We start from the raw sequence: 17777 nt of genomic DNA, 5'->3' as shown, positions 1-17777 counted from the left end.
TGTTACCATTTGTAAGATTAAAAATTACTCAAAGTGAGAGAAATGTTCAAGTGAATGAAGTGGTAAAATTTGTAGCAACATCTTTCTGTTTTTGTTTGGCAGAGCGTGTTTTACAATGGAAGTTGTCTGTTCCTATCAGAAAAATTTTACCCATAGACATTCATTTGAACAAAGAAAATGATAGTTTTCATGTTAGTGTTGAATCTGCATGTAAAATGAGAGCATAGACTATATGGGGAGGGGGGATGGTTCTTTAAGATTTGTACATATTTTATGAGGAAAGAGATGGGTGGAATAGCTTGCATTTAGTAGGTACATTGAATAGGTTTTTGTAACATGTGCATGTGAGATGGTATGCCTTGGATTACAGAAGAGGGTTTAGTATTGTCTTTTGGTTTGCCTATCTTTTCTGGGGCAAGTAGGCTAGAACTGTGGCAGTGTTGCTCTAATTATGAGGCAAGTATTAAGAAAACTGTGGCCATACTATAAAAATTACTTTGAATATTTGATTTAGTGTTATATATTACTATTGCGAAAACACTATTATTTGAAGTTTTTACTGTGTCATTGCAATATGCCCCAGTTATGTCATGTGAATGCAATTACTTATGTTTACTGAAGTAATCATGGTTAACACAGCTGTCTGTATCATATAAGTGAATGGTTGGTTAACACAGTGCTTTGTCACTAATTACATTATGAGTTTACTGCAAACTGGTATAAAGACATGGAATCTGCAAGTGTTCATGTAGACAAAAAAAGAAAAAGCAAATACCAGATCTGTAGTTTTGCCCATTTGGATGAAAGGTTTCTGACCTCTTTTTTTCTGTTGTTGAGAAAAACGTGACCAGTACTCAAGTGATAGTGGAATGAAACAGTCTTTTTCACGATCATGGTGATTCCCAACAGGCAGTGAGTGTTGAGATGGTTAACAACTGGAGAGTGCTGTTTCTGAACTTGATGAAGGAGATGGATACCTTCTTTATGAATGCATGGAGGTGTGTCTGCTGGTTTAAGTATATTTGGAGGAGAAAGTAGCCGTTTAAAATCTGAAACTTTAGATACTCTCCATCTGTATTGTTGTCAACAACTTACACTAGCCAGATGAAGCATACTAGAGAATTCTTCATGTGAAAGAGAAATTTATCAGGTTAAATTGTGGCTGGAAAAAATGTGTATGAAACGGAATGATGGGATATGGCACTCAGAATGTAATTTAAAAACAGAAAACTAATGGGGAGAAAAATAATGCAAATGAACACTTCACAAATCTTTGTCAGTTAATTTTTTTGTGTGACAAACTGTAATTTGTTTGTCATATAGGAGCACATATTCTGGGCTTCTCTCCTAAGAGTCATCAATCACATTTTCTGCAGTGTTTCAGCAAATATTTGTAATTTAGTTTCTGCAACATGTAGCTGATGCCAGCTCAAACAAATACTGCATCACATCTTTTATGCAATGCATGGTGTCAGTGGACAGCTTTGGTTTGTTTTCTGTTACAAACAAAATTACTTTTAAAGCAGAATTTTGCGTGCCCATTCAATAGAATTGTCCCACATTAGTCTAGTGTGATATTTGTTTTATTGATATGTGTTAATAGGTGCAGTAAACCATGAAAAATAACCAGTACTCCAGCAGAGATTTCTCTGATGTGGTGCGTGCTGACTGCTGTTGCCATGCAAAAGCAGTTCTCTGTCACTGTGAGGATACTGGTTATTCTTCATGTTTTAATGTCGCTGTAAACACATATTGATAAAACAAATATCACACTAGACTTGTCTGGGACCGGTCTGTCATGTAGGTATATAAAATTCCATTTTGAATGTAATTTTGTTTATAAAGGGAAACAAATGACACTTTGTGGGTGTCGCATGAAAGAAATGATGAGCACTCCATGTTTGGCCTGACTCCTGCTACACATCAGAAAAACTGTGTTGCAAATGTGTGCCAAACAACAACAACAAAGAAAATGCCACTGACGACTCTTGGGAGATACAGCATGTATAACTTTGGTCTTATACATTCTAGTTGTATCCTGTTTCCCTTTTTCTTATTAATGCAGTTATATTCTATTACTATCAAAATGGTATTGATGTGATGCACTGTTTGATTTTAACTACAGTCTTGCAGTAAATGTAAAGTGTTATTAAAAGTGACTGTTGAGCTGCTTCTCGTGAAATCATGATGCAGCCATGTGGTGCAGCTGTTTCAAATGAATGTAAAGGAAAAGCTTTGAAAGTTAACTGAAGTAATGGATTACCATTCAGATGTAGTCTTAACGCTGTTAAGTTTGTAAGTTTGATTAATTTATCACACAGAAGGATAAAATTTTCGATTTCTGAAATTGTAACCAGAATACAGTGCAACCTAAGGGAAAATACAAAGAATCGGTGCATATTGCCGGTTGTGCAGTAACTGCTGAATGGTCAAAAACTGCGATTAAAGAGCTGATTTAGTACCAGGCATACCCTATCCAAAATATAATTGGAGTCACAAAGACTCATTTAGAACGATGGATGGTGTCAAACAAATTATGGTGTTAGATAAAGATTCGCAGTATGTTTTCCTAGAGGAGGTACTCCTTACGGCGACTTTGCTATTCATACTCAGGATAGTAATGTTTGTGTGAATGTGGTGAAAAGAACAACTAGATGAGACAATTATTGCTAAGTAAAGTATAAAATCTGAAACCACTGAAAGAAAGATATTTATCGTGTGAAAGTAATTGACATCTTAAGTGCAAGTGCAGTATTGGAGGCCTGACACTGTGTTCTCCTTAGTTTCATAGCACCTGCTGTGCATCTATTAATAAGTTTCTTCTTTGAGGAAGTGTTACTGATGCTGAATTTCATTTCTAACAAGTATAGCAGAATGTAGGTAGTCTTCAACATTGACACATTTTCAAAAAGTGCTTTGGGTGAGGGACAGATATGACGATGTGATTATTTTGGTGTTATAGTGTCAATTTTAATTTCTATATATTGAGAATACGTTCTACAACATATGGTACCTTACAGACATTAAACCATCCTTTAACAATTTGCTGTACATTATTTTTCAAGAAGGTATCACCTGACCTTACACTACAGTGTGCGTTCACATTTTATGGCATGCATAAGTTGTGAAATTGATCAAATAGTGCTGAGCAGCAGGATCTGCAAATTTATTGCCAAGCATATTCTTTGGCAGTGACATTTGTGCAGATGGACAATTCATTCATGATCATGCTCACTTAGAAACCTACTGAATGTTCGGAATTTATTTATTTATTTATTTATTTTTTGTATAAATGGCTAGTTTCACGAGCTGAATCTCACAAACATGGCATTCTAGTGTCTGTAAGCTGTTATCGGCCATTTTAGTAAATGACGTCCGGACTGTGGCCCGCATTTTGCTTTTTATGGATTGTAGCAGTATGGTGAAGGATATTTAATTTTTAGTTCAGAACCTCTGTTGTCTCTACGGCGTATTTTATGGACCTTTCTCCAAGAGGAAGTCCTTCTTCTTAGCTCTCTTTCCTCCCATCAGTTGGGCTTAACGTGTACTCATTTTTAACTCCTGTTTTGTATTAGTATTCTGAGGTTATAACATGGCCACATATGACCTTAGTTGTCTTAGAACCCAACAGAACAAGCAAAACATCGCTAATGAGACCAGATATGCCCAAGGCAGTACAGGAGTAGGTGATGGTTGGATCTGTGGAAAAAGTATCACACTGGGTCCTTCAGAGATAGGCAGCAGGCTGGAATTAAGAGTGGAAGAAAATTTTTGTGTTTGTCTAAGTGGGTGGTAGAATACAACTTCAGGAGGAGGAAGACATGTATTTTGAGTAGTATTTTTTGTTATTACAGGGAATGATAAAGGATGTAAATGAGGAATGGGCGGGGGGGGGGGGGGGGCAGGGGCCATTATATACTGGTTTTGAAGCCAAAGTGGTATTGAATGCTGACTGAGGGAGGGGGAGATTACTTATATGCTAGAGCAAACAGATCATCAAATAGAGATATTCAAGCTCACATGAAGGCTAATGGGCAATCATTCTTCCTGTCAACCATTTGCCACTGGAACAAGGAAAAGGGGAATGGGATGCGACAGTGGTGCACAAAGTACCCTGCGGAGTATGTTTATTGATGCAGATAAGAGAAATTAGGGTTTATACAGATTCCATTTGCTACTGGAATAGAAAAGGAAGTGAGTAGTAGTGGTATATGGTATCCTCTGCCACACACAGTACTTTGGCTTGCAGAGTATGTATGTAGGTGTAGAGCATGGATGAATACTGTACAAGAAAGTTATTCATATGCCAGTTGTGGAAGCTAGAATGTGAGAAGGCCATCAGGAGACCTACACAATTCTGCGAGAGGAATTAGCCTGTCCCTGTTGTATCCACAAATCATAATTGTCAAGACCATAGGGCAGGTATTATTTGATATGAAGGGTATGGCATCCATCAGAGTCAAGGAATTATTGATTGCTCGTTTAATATGGGCAGAGGTTGTGTTGGTGTCATCAAAAAACTTTGACATCAAGGAATGTGGTTTACTCTGCAGAATAATGCTGAAATAAATAACTTAGAAAATATTGAGGTTTTGTGTAAATGAAAACAGCACATCATGATGTTCCATGAAAATCATCACTAATTCAACAGTATTTTGTGTCTTATGTTTTTTTCGGTACACTAGATTAAAATTATCAAGTAGCTAACAATATTGGTATCCATACAGTCATACATTGTGTAGTAGTTACAAACAGAGAACTGTGATAACACAAGTCTCAGTTTTTGAGATGTCGGAGGACAATTATGGGGTATGGGAGTAAAGCTCATTACGTGTCAGCTCCCAAGACAATCTGTAAAATGTAGGAAGCTCCATGTGCAGGAATGTCAGTTTGATATCATATGTTTGATATTTCCCCTCTGCAATATTTTATCATGCTTTAATATTAGAATTCAGTTGTGCATGTCCAAGACCAAAGTGAGAGAAATCAATTTTGGTTGCATCATGTTAGCCCTGCAGCAAAGTTGTATTTGGGAAACATAAAGCACAGTATTTCTTAATGGCTGGTCAGTAGAAGTTAGATGGAGGAGGTAAAAATGTCTAGTCATCGTCTTACTAATGTCTATAAGTTGTAAAGAATGTGCTGCAGGCAGTCTAAAATTATTGTGAATAACTGATAATACTATCACTATGGTCTCCCTCCACTCCCTGCAGTTTGCAATATGCCATCGGAATTAGCTTTCTTTTTTTAGGGTGTTATTGTGCTGGTGTTGCACTAACAGGACCACTGTAGGCAAGAAACTGCAGGGTGCCAGAACTGAAATAGCTAGATTGTGAGGCATGTCCCCACAGTACAACGGTTGAAATTTTTCATGTACCCCTATCAGTAATGGTAAGTTATCTGCCACATTTAAAAACGATAAAAAAATCGGCACGTGCAAAATGTTGTATACTGTTTGAGCAGAATACGTTGTGATGCCGGTACTGTTCATTTGGAGGCTTTGCAGCCGCATCATGAATTTCATTGAACAGTGTACAGAAATGTACGATCCCTTAAAATGTTCGGACTACTGATGCTTGTGTGATTTAAAAACAAATTTATACTGCATATTATGTATCTTTCAGAAACATGTTAGCGTTCGTCGATTAAGATTTACTAGCGGGCCTTATTTAGTACTGACTGTATATCGTTACGCTGCCGTCTTGTCAAACGGGAAAAGGAGAGGGGGACGCATCCGATGCGTGACAACAGAAGATCGCGAAGCGTTTGGTGTGTAGTAGTTCAAGATAGCCAACATGGCTGCTGCTCTGACGGCGGAGCAAGAGCAGGTGAGCATTATATGGAAAATTACAACAGTCCTAACTAAAAGAGATCTTTTAGTTTGTGTCAGGACGATTTTTATGAAATTGTCGTGTGTGCAGTGTTAAATTTATCGAAGAAAATCAATTTTATTTGTGGGTGGTCGTGTAAACATGTGCGAACAGTTCTCGACTTCAGCAAATGACAAGTGTTGTGATTTAATCCAGTTCTTGTTTTATGCTATAATATGTAGTGTTGCATGAAGTAAGTGCTGCAGATGACGGTAAGTACCCATGATACGCTTTCCAAGTATAATTTAAGAAAATAAATCATTTGTTTACAGTCGTAAATTACGGGTGTGCGTCCATACCAAGGACACATGGGAGTGACAGACGCGCGCGTGGTGTTCTGTAGACCCCGGCACCTACGTAGTTCACTATATTGTACTTGAAAATTACTATTACTTGAGCAAGAAAAATATGTCAGGTCTCGAGTATCCGATGCAGTGACCAAAACAAGTGGAATAGTACAGCTGTCAAAAAATGTTTTGTATGTTGCAAGCGTTTTAATCCCCGATCAGTGATCTGATAGCCTACTGTCAAATGATTCACAGTACTAAGATTTCCTCTTTCGACCAGCATTTAGCGTGTGTATTAGCAGGTACTTTTCGCATTAACAGCAGTATAAATATCTTGCCACACTCACAGCCGGAGTACTTGTGTGTACCGCAATTGTTTATGTAGGTTACAAAATGTGTGGTAGAGACTGTGAAGGGTGTCAGTTATGATACCAACTACATTTTTAATTTTTATTCTTGTTATGGAGCAGTTCTGCTTTCCTCTCTTAGAAAGAAAGAAATTACGGTTCTGTTTACAGTGGCAAGAAAGCGGCATAATTTATATTGATAAATAGTGATACTTAAGTGAAATTAGAAAGAACAGCACATACGAATTACGTATTAATAGACCTACCTGTCACGTTCAAAGCAATTTTATCATTACGAAATGCGTGCACCGAACACTGCATTGCACAGTCCAAAATCAGTCCCACTCGAAAAGATAATACAAAAATAGCCAGAAATGGCGCAAATGTTTACAAAATTCTGGCGATGTCTGGAATTGTAAGAAACAAATATGTGCCACTGGGTCGTCGATTCGCGGTGACCTTGAGATTTGATATGAATACTATCCCCGCTTGCGTATAGCCTACTGGTGAACTTGGTACAACTGATGTATTAGATTTATTTGTTTTGGATTCCAAGCAGTTGAGAAGAAACAGAAAATCTGAATTCTTGTCTGCAGAGGGGTATACTATGGGTGGGGCTACAGCTTGCTTTAAGAAAAATATGAACTGGTAATCAGTCCTTTGTATAGACAGATTTAAATTAACCACGGATAGAAACGATTATTGCTATATATATGAAATGATGCAAATGCTTAGCTGACTTTGTCGTCAGCGTCTCATGGATATGCAGCTTCTCGGCCTGGCAAACTAAGTTTCATTTGCTAAGATAGTTTTTGTAGTTAAGAACTCCAGATCATGACAGAAAAGATGTTCGTCCAATGCTATTTTCGTCCTGAAACGTCCTTTGAAAAGAATGACACATTTGCGATGTTCTGTCTTAATGCCTATGATTTATTTGTTTATTTATCTACAGGGTATTTAGTATGACCTTCCATTACAGCTTCTACTGAATGGGCAATCAAATTAAAATTCTGAACAGCGTTCGTGGTAATACAGCTAATTTGTTGTATTAACCGTCTGTTTGAAATGACACGGCTCAATCCGTAGAGCGCCACGCCCCCTGGTGAACGTGTCACACACAGTTCCATCATTTGGGTTCCGGTACAGGTCGATAAACAACGAACAATATCAAATTAATCTCAAACAGTACCGCATTGAATCTGTCTTACGTACATTTCGTCCGTCTTGCCTTTCCTCAGAATCTTCAGAACTAAAAACAAAAACGTACATTGTGTCTGTGTGATGCTGTATACTTCCATGCTTGATCGCGTTTTAAACTGAGACAGCACGGGAAAAGTTGATAGTTTATAAGGTATACGGCATGTATTGCACCGTGTAATGTACATACTTGCTCGTCATTTTTGATACCGGTTTCGCTTCGTATTCGACAAGCGTCTTACGGCTAGTAATTGACAGTATGAACGTAAAAATTGAGAAAAGTTTCTCGAAACTTACATTCATAATATTCCGTTGTATTCTAATGATTGCTGGCGACCAATTCAAATGTCACGGAAGCAAAAACTGAACTTGCCTGCACAGTGGAATATTAGAATTTGGTGACGGAGCTTCACTAAGCGTCAACTGCAGATTGCTCCAGCGTTGTGTTTGTGTCAGTAAGCAGTAAGGCGTCTGTGAAATTCATAAAAAGATCTCGTGCGGTAGCCATACCATATTAGTTATGATGGCCGAGTAAAGCACGCACACGTTGAAAAATATACGTTGTATGGTCTGTATCGTACAATTAGAAAGTATAAAAAGCACTGATAACTACAGAATACTCAACAGGTTTCTACACCCAGCGAAGTTGCGCGAAGAACTCGCTTTCAGGAAGACTAGAGTTAAACTAAAGTTCAAAATTGTTCAAATGGCTCTGAGAACTATGAGACTTAACATCTCAGGTCTTCAGTCCCCTAGAGCTTAGAACTACTTAAACCTAACTAACCTAGGGACATCACACACATCCATGCCCGTAGCGGAACCGCGCGACTGCTACGGTCGCAGGTTCGAATCCTGCCTCGGGCATGGATGTGTGTGATGTCCTTAGGTTAGTTAGGTTTAAGTAGTTCTAAGTTCTAGGGGACTGATGACCTCAGATGTTAAGTCCCATAGTGCTCAGAGCCATTTGCACCATTTTGCGACCGTAGCGGTCGCGCGGTTCCAGACTGAAGCGCCTAGAGCTGCTCGCCCACTAAACTAAAGTCTTTCTGTGGTTTCTATAAATACTTCATGGTAAAAGTCAGGATGATTTCTTTGGAAAGTACGTGAAAGTTTTCGGTCCCCACCATCCCCATTTCGAACATGTGCCCTTCTCCCAAAGTTCGCCCTCAGCGAGAGGTTCTACCGAACTCGTCTTTTCCTCAGCTTGTTGCAAACAGGAACTTCTTGAAATTTTGCGATAAACTCTGCTGCGAGGCGTAGAAAGTGGGAAGCTTGCCCTACGGATTAACAAGTGAGAAATTGTAGCGCAAAATGGGAGAGAGAAAGGCAGGCGTGGTCTAATACTGCGGTAGCCTGACGAGATAAGCAGAATTCGTGCAGAGATAACGAACAGATTGTGTCTAGATTGACGTAAAGGACAGGCACAACTGCGCTAGCTTTCAGCTTGTGTGAACCGTACAGTGTGAGTAGCAGACGTTAATGACCGATCACAATAAGGTATCAAAATTGGAGATGGACACTTTTATAAATACAGAATAGTGATTCGTAGAGCTGAAGGAAAGAGGTGCAGATGTGACTAAAACTTCTGCATTCGTTAATAAATGGGATAAGTGGATCAGACAAATTTGCCAGCAATGTAGAGTATTTTGAAGTTGTGTAAAAATATAATTTAATCAACGAAGCTTCCATCTCATATTTCACTGCTCACACGGAGTCAAATATGTGCTGTATTCAGTATTTACAGGTTTTGACTACTCACTAGAGGTGCCATGCCGACCCGACATCACCGATTTCGTCCAGATTTAATGTACGCGCAGGGCTTGGCCAGAAATGAAAGTGATAGAAGTGTAAACTCCAGATCGCCAAGCGTTTAGGAAAAACAGGCATTTTTAGCGCCGGATGTTCCAATGTTAGCATAGTTCGCAGGCAGTGGTTGGCGCAAAAGAAACAGTACAGGACGGTAATCGGAGGGTGATGGGGTCGAGTCTCCATGCAGAAACTTGTTGCTATTTTAAATTTTTACGCTACTTGACATGAAAATAAACCGAAGTATGCTACGTATATTGTATTTATTTTGCTTAAAGGCTTGAAAAGGCAAAGAAAAATTTGGAATTGAAAATAAATTTCCGTGAAAGGATTATAAGGCGTACACGAAAATTTCAAATATAAAATTACACACTTTTATTATTTTACAGTTGATTTACACGTACTGGGGAAGCAATAATTATCTCACCATTTTACATACGCCATGAATGCATTTTTACAATTTCATAGTTGTTTTAAAGTTTCCACACAAAAATAAACTTGGGGTATTATTTCTTTTTCCCCTCTAGATGAAACGAGAGCGGTTCTTAAACTTTTTTCTCAAATTCTTTACACGAATATAGAAACAGACGTCGCACGCTGCACTAGCGGAGTGCGTTTAGAGGGGAATCATTTTAACGCTACATGATGGCAATCCTCGATCTTGAAACACGATAAAAGTGTCTTACTTTATACACCCAGCTCTCGTGTGTGCCTTACGATCCCTTCTTCCTAGAGATTTACTTGCAATCCCAAACTTTCCTTTGCCTTTTCTTTTCACGCTTTTTATGATAATAAATGGAATCTTTTGAGCGTTATTTCGGTTCGTTTGCATTGTAAGTAACGTAAAAATTCAAAATGAAGTTTCTTGTTTGGGACTAGACCCCACGACCCTCTGATTACCGTTTTGCAATCCTTCCACTACGCCAACCTGTGATTGGAAACCACACTAACATTCATGCTTCGCCCGACCCGCGCCAAAACTATTATTTTCTGATCGCGTTTGGCCATCCGGAGCTACTACCACTTCTGTCACTTTCATTCTTGTCCAAGCCCTGCACATACCCCCTTGTCAGTTTAGAACACTCCAATTAGAATATTTTTCATCATCTTCCTCTTCTTCTTCTTCTTCTATCGTAGCGCTTAAAACTTCATTATTTTATGTTTGCGCTATTTCTTGGTTCAATGAAGATTAGCTGTGATCCTCTCCTCGGATAACGAGAGTAGTGATAAACCGTCAAGAACGGGCACTGCTCACTGCGAGATGTTTGACGAAGATGTACTGTGTCAGTATTTGAAACCTAATCTCTTCATATGATCAAATACTGAACATTGAAGCTCTTGCTGGACAGGGTCCCGTTATCAACAGACCCGACCAAGCAAACTGACGCGGAAGTTAATGGCACCTCGGATTTGGATGGAGCTGGGCTCAAGTCCTGAAGATAGTTCGGAATTGGGTTTCCCTCTACTTTCCTAAATCATTTCGGGCCAACACGAGGACAATTTCCAGAATGAATTTTTCACTCTGGAGCGTAGTGTGCGGTGATTTGAAACTTTTGGGCAGATTAAAACTGTGGGACGGACCGGGACTAGAACGCGGAACCTTTACCTTCCGCAGGAAAATGCTGCGCCGGCAAAGCTATCCAGACGCGACTAAAAGACCCACCTTTACATCTTTACTCCGGCCGTACGTCTTACTCCTATCTCACAAACTTCACAGGAATGCATAACGTGCGGGACTAGCACTGCTGGAAGAATGGGGGGTATTGCGGAGAATGGCTTTGTCACGGGTATGGGATTGGATACTTAATTTTTTTTAACGAGGCCAATACCAATTTTCTCTCCCATCCTTGGCCTGCTGAGCTTAATACTCCGTCTCGAATGATCACAATGAGGCAGGACGTCAAACATTATCCCTCCTTCCGTTTTACATCTCAACAGGAGTCTGTTGAATTCCTCTCCGCGAGACGAAACGTACCATGGCGCTCTGGCGAGGCGTGCATGCGTCATCGTGTGCACATTTGTGTAAATAAACATTCGCCTCCCGACCTTCACTTGTTATGCTTTGGCGCGACTTTTTGAGGTGGAGTATAAACTTACTAGCGGTCTCGTGAATGCCACCTTCTGTATTGCATCATCTTGACAGAACTCTAAAGAATCTGCACGGTACTTTGTGCTTGCCTTTGTCGACTATGTCATTACATAGTTTACTAATAATTCTTCCCTTACCTCCCCTGATTTCAATCGAAGTGTACCAAACCCATACAAGTGAATAGAATCGCCCACAATGTGTAGGAAAAATGCCAAAAGAGAGAGCTGTAAATGAAGTAGTCTAATAATTGCTGCATAGGGTCGCTGCTAATACAGGAATAGCTAACGTTTACTGGTTGTGATAATTAAAAATCAGCATACTCGGCATTAGTTGTTAACTTATTTTGGTGCTAAAAGAGAACTGTCCTACAGCGTAACCTGTAATTGTCATTAAAAAAATTTTGAGAAAAAAATTTGGCGTTATGGCTAATTCCCCATTTCAGTATTTACAGTGCCTGATAAAAAAAAAAAAAAACTCCAGCATCGAGACGACATGGTCATATGTCCGCGTAACTTCGTACAATTACATACCATCGGCGGGAATGTGAATGGTCGGAATTGAAATTCTCTGTGACAGATAGAACGGAGTGTTAGTGTTGTTTGTGCTTAGTATTGTCACCAGACCTTGGCGTGAATAGCGTCAGATGCTGAGTGATCGCAGTGAAGGGCATGGGGGTGCGCCATAATCGTGTTGGACAGCGTTATCAGCATTATACCGAGTCTGAAAGGGACCTCATTGTGGGTTTCTGTTTGCCCGTCAGATCGAATCGAGCAATATCCAGATTTGTGAGGCATTCTCATGTGACAGTGGCCCGATGTTGGACTGCGTGGGAAAGTGAGGGCTGGCATATTCGTCGTTAAAAGTTCTGGCGACCACATCTGACCACCACAAGGAACTGAGGTTGTATTGTGCACCTAGCACATCGTAATCACATCTGCGACTACCGTCCGAGAACAATAATGAACCCCCTGCTACATTCTGTGTCGTCCCACAAATGGTTCAAATGGCTCTGAGCACGATGGGACTTAACATCTGAGGTCATCGGTCCCCTAGAACTTAGAACTACTTAAACCTAACCAACCTAAGGACAGCACACACATCCATGCCCGAGGCAGGATTCGAACCTGTGACCGTAGCAGTCGCGCAGTTCCAGACTGAAGCGCCTAGAACCGGTCGGCCACAGCGACCGGTTGTCCTCCCACACCATTGGTTGCAGACTAGCAGTAGCCGGAATAGGGAATTACCTTCTTATGTGAAGGTTACCTTTGACACCACATCACAGATGGCTCCATTTGGGGTAGTGCCGTGACTGGAAGAATGGAATGCTGATGCAAGGCGTCGTATTCTGTTCAGCAATGAGTCATGGTTCTAAAATACACCAGGTAACAATCGTCGACAAGTATGAAGTCGACGTAGGCAGAGGTATCATTCTTCAAATATTTTGGACATACACAACACTGTTACTCCTAGCGTTATGGTGTGGGAGCCTACGGGTATGACTTCAGGCTGCGGCTTATTGAAGGAACCCTGATGGCGCATCTGTACCCTACGGCCATCCTGCGTCCTGACGTGTTACTTCTCATGTGACAGCATCGTGGTGACATTTTGCCACAGCACAATGCTCGTCCACACATGGCCCATGTTTCTATGAACTGTCTGTGTGATGTCGAGATACTCCCGTGGCCAGGAAGATACACCAGATCTGACTCACGTAACATGTTTGGGATCAGCTCGGACATCGACTCCGCCTCAGTGCCATTTTGCAGTATATCAACGACCAGTTAAAATAGTTTTGAGCTTGTCTCAAAAGAAGGTTGGAACACCTGTATGATACCCGTCCCAACCGAATCAGTGCTCGCATACAGGCCAGAAGGGGTGCGACGTCATACTGGTAAATGGATTCATACTGCCGTCTTTGTAAATTTGACGACTCGATTTTGTATTCACTGAAATAACATTACATCCCCTCTCAACGTGTGAAGTTTTGTTTTCGTCCCTCTTACCGTGCTGGATGGTTTTCTTTTTCCCTGTCCTGTACGTAGGAATGTTGAAGTACAAAAGTGAAACATATTGTGAGAACGGAGAACTGCAAAGTAGAATAGTGAAAATGACTGAAGGTTGGGGTATGCTGAGATCTTACAAAGAGGAGCTGAAGAATAAAGGTACATTAGGCAAAGAAGTGCGGAAGTAATCCTCGAAGTATAAGCATAGGATGGAGATGTTGGAGGAAAATCCGCAAAATGATTTTGAAAAAAGTGTTATGGAGAAGGCACTACTCAGAAAATGCAGTTAATAGAAGGAGTTCAATTGTCTGAGAAATGTTGCAACGTTCGTAAGACTGACATTATACAAGTATCTTTTCAATTCGTGTCATGTATGGATGTTTCTCCTTTGCACTGGATTGTTTACTGCAAGATTCCCTCAGTTTATCCTTAATAATAATAATAATAATAATCATAATCATAGCAGTTATTCCGTCACAACAGAAAGTCCAGCTTTTATCTGGAAATTCAGTATTTGTAAGTCTGGAATATTAATCAAAGTTTTTAACTTCCTCGGCTTCCTTGAGTGTCATTCCAGCACAGGGTATTATCATTATCATCAGTTTGAGATCCACTGCTGGCTGTAGACCTTTAGCAGATTTATCAAAGTATTAGCGTCTTCAGCTGTACGTGTCCACGTGGTCTTGCATGTTTTTTCTCGTCATGTGTTCACCTTCATTTAGTATGTTGCTTCGGTCTTCACTTATCACTTGGAACCCAGCCTAAACCTTTCTTGTTCTGCCTACCACTCATTCACTTTGTTATAATTTAGAGTCGTAATTACATCTTCCCCCCTCCAGAGTTTCTTCGGTTTCCTGCACCACTTGTGTCAGCAGAGTGTGTGCGCCGTCTCTACTGACATCCTTGGCGACGGGAAGTTAAACTTAATCTTCCTTCCACGTGAGTGAGATTCCTGGTACATCTTTTGTCTTCCTGTTCTCTTTTTTTTTTAATTTCCCTTCCACTCCAATCACTTTCCTGGTACTCCCCCCCCCCCCCCCCCCCCCTCCAAGTAGTTCCCAACTTGCATCTGTCCATTGCTCGCTTGACAAATTGTGAGGTACAAAGGTACTTCACTTTTACCCATTTTATGTCAATTTGTTGCACGGTGTAGCTACGCACAGGGTGTCCCAGAAATGTTAGGATAAACATAGAGGGGTTGTAGAGAGTGTCTCGAGGACCAAATCGAGGATCGGAACCCGTGTCCGGAAACGTCATCTAACGACGCTGCGCAGCGTCGAAGCTATAGGAGCCGGCGGTCGTCTCGAGGCCACCTCTTCGGCAACAATCGTGACTTTGTGCGCTGACGGGCCGTAGGCAGAACATCTCGCAATGTTGTTTGTTATACAGTGATCGCCACCCACGATCACCAGTAAAGAAGATGGGGCTAACTGCTGCATAGACAACAGTGTCTCCTATGAATGCGAAGCTCTTTTGCCTAGGTGGACGATGGTTTCGGACACGGGTTTCCATCTGCAGTTTATTTTTGTCATGTATACCCAAAAAAGCTGGAAATTTTAGAGGGTTCCAGAAGAAAAATAAACTTCGGATGGAAATTCGTGTCCGAAACAGTCAACCAGTTTATTAGTGACTATGGTTCTTAGATAAATCAATAACTGACGCGATGGATGTTTTATGGAATTGAGGCGGAACCATTAAAATATGTATAGCCTTTTACGGTAGTTAACGATTTCTTCGAGAATCAGTGAAAGTCGCAAACGTTTCGTGAAGCTGCTAGAACAGGATCCTACCATCAATAAAAGTCTATGAGCTCACTCCCTGCGCGAACGTTAGGAAGAGCGTCAGAATATTATCTAACGAGAGGTAAGTTAGAGAGGTGCTTACAACTTCAGTTGATAGGATTGTGTTGTGCCACGTTCAGGAAAGGTCTGTGAAGTTCGCGGGTTTATCAAAGACGACGTCAAATACTTGAAAACGCTTGCTTTAACGATTCCGTCTCACTGTCACAAAACATCCGTTGTGACAGTTATTAATTTCTCTCAAGTCCATGTGCCACGAATATACAGACACCCTCAGTTTTGGAATGGTTTTTGCATGAAAGAGCGTAAATCAGAACTGATAATACAGACTGAGTTTACGCCCAAAGCACTACAGAGATTTATATTTCGGTATCCTTCCAGTCGTTGTCTTCGACCTCGCTAGGCACAAAAACTCGTCAAGTGGTTGTAGTAATACTTTGTCACTGTGTATAATTTTCTTTTCGCTTTACGTTGGTTTGTCTCCGAAGCCGATCGATCTGCGCAATTTCATTGACGACAGTGTGGAAGAAGTAAAGAAAATGATTCTGGAACATGGCAGAATCACCATCTAAGAGGTTGCTGACGATGTCGTTGTATACTTTCCCTAATGCCAAGCAATTATTTTGTTCCGAAATTATTGAATTTCGACCAAGAACGACGTCGCGTAGAAGTTGCTTACGGATTGGTTAATGAAGTCGACAACGATCCAGAACTTGTAAAAAAGGCTATAACATGTGACGAAACTTGGGTATAAGGGTATGACGTCGAAACCAAGGCCCAATCGTCCCAATGGAAACTATCTGAAGAGTCAAGATCGAAAAAAAAAAAAAAATATCGACAGTTTCGTTCACGTGTGAAGGTCCTCTCAAAGTTTTTTTCGATTAAATGGGATAGTGCATAATGAGTTCCTGCCTTATGTTCTTACGGTCAAAAAGAAATACTACTTGGAATTTATTTGTCGTTTGAGTGAAGCAATCCGAAGAAAACGATCAGAAATGTGGCAAAACCACAATTGCCTCACGATAATGCTCCCGCTCACACCTCAACGCGCATTAGTGACTTTCTGGTAAGAAACAAAACCGTTACGTTGTCTCAACCACTGTATGCGCCGACATGGTCCCCAGCGACTTCTTTCTATTCCTGAGGCTGAAGAGAACCATGAAAGGACGTTGTTTTGCCACCATTGATGAGATGAAAACAAAATCGCTGAAGGAGCTGAATACCGAACGAAAAGTGATTTCCAGCATGTTGGTAGAATTCAGTGTGGTCCCCCGTTTGTTGTTTGTTCATGAGATGGTGAGGGTTACGAGGTTCACATCTTGGAGTGTGTGTATTTACCACACAACATAAAATGTCGAATTCTTTCGTTATAATGGTTTGTTTGTGTATACCTCTGGCACAGATACCCGGTGTAAATGTGTCGAAGTATTTACTGACCTAAAGAAGCATTTCATATAAGCAGCACACCCAGCTGTTGCAGGGAAAAGAAGGGAACCAGCGGAAAATGCTCCTGTCCACGTTCCTCTTTAAAAGACTATGACAGAAATATGGAGTACCATTTTCCACAGTTCTCAACCCGTATTCTTCACCAAAAACTTTGGCATGCAAATCATTTGCGCATCTTTGTGCTGAAAAAGAGCTGCAGAGAGACAGTGATGGTGAAAGAAGAGAGGTGCTAGTGAAAGTGGCGGGGGGAAGGGGGAGAGAAAGAGAGAGGGGGTGGGGAGAAAGTGTCAGCGAAAAGGAAAGATGGAATACGACAATAGTTCTGTGAGCCAAAGTAAGAGGAGGTACTGATAGTGAGAGTCAATGGCAATGAAAGAGAAAGAGAGAAGGATGGCGATACAAGCAGTGGGACGAAAAGGGAGAGAAGACGGTATAAATGAGAATTACAGATGAGTCGGGACCATACACAAGCTTGGGGTTGAAGGGGGGGGGGGCGGCGTTATCCTCCCAGACCAGCGAACTTTGACATGTAGTTAGTTATAGGGGAGGGCGCATTTTGGACCGAAATTTTAAAGGCGTGAGTATATGGAATAAGTTGAACCCCCTCCCCCTAAAATTTTTAAGCTGCCAAGATATGGTGGAGACAGAGACAGAGGCAGAAGGAAAGAGGTTTGTAGAAGTAACATTTTGTGCAAGCTAACATATGAATCGTTCCTTACAGGATGCGTCGCCCTGTTTTTGAAACTAAGAAGTAGAAGGTCCATACCCAAGGACCATATGTCTATAAGCGGAGAAATGCGCCTATTTACGGTAAAAAAAATTGTGAAGGAAGATCCACATGTGTGGCCCGATGGAACGAAGAGGTTATAGGCTCGCTTTGTTACCTGTCTGTCTCTCAGACTGTTAAGAAACCTTTTTTTCTGAGGAACGGCT

At 40.8% G+C, this 17777-nt stretch overlaps 1 protein-coding gene across 3 annotated transcripts in view; it reads left to right on the top strand.

Annotated features, from left to right (window-relative positions):
* Positions 1-5759: 5759 nt before the first annotated feature.
* Positions 5760-17777, top strand: part of LOC126412356 (tyrosine-protein phosphatase non-receptor type 9) — a 796012-nt gene continuing 783994 nt past the window's right edge. For 2 of the 3 annotated variants that reach the window (XM_050081912.1, XM_050081910.1), the window contains exon 1: positions 5760-5828. In XM_050081912.1, the coding sequence (XP_049937869.1) occupies positions 5796-5828 (33 nt within the window). In that variant the 5' untranslated portion in view covers positions 5760-5795. Of the gene's footprint in view, positions 5829-6061; positions 6083-17777 lie in introns of those variants that run through there. The other variant, XM_050081911.1, reaches the window with a different exon arrangement.

Source organism: Schistocerca serialis, chromosome 7 (assembly GCF_023864345.2).
Source record: "Schistocerca serialis cubense isolate TAMUIC-IGC-003099 chromosome 7, iqSchSeri2.2, whole genome shotgun sequence".
NCBI classification, from domain to species: Eukaryota; Metazoa; Arthropoda; class Insecta; order Orthoptera; family Acrididae; genus Schistocerca; species Schistocerca serialis.
This window is presented reverse-complemented; position numbering and strand designations above follow the sequence as displayed.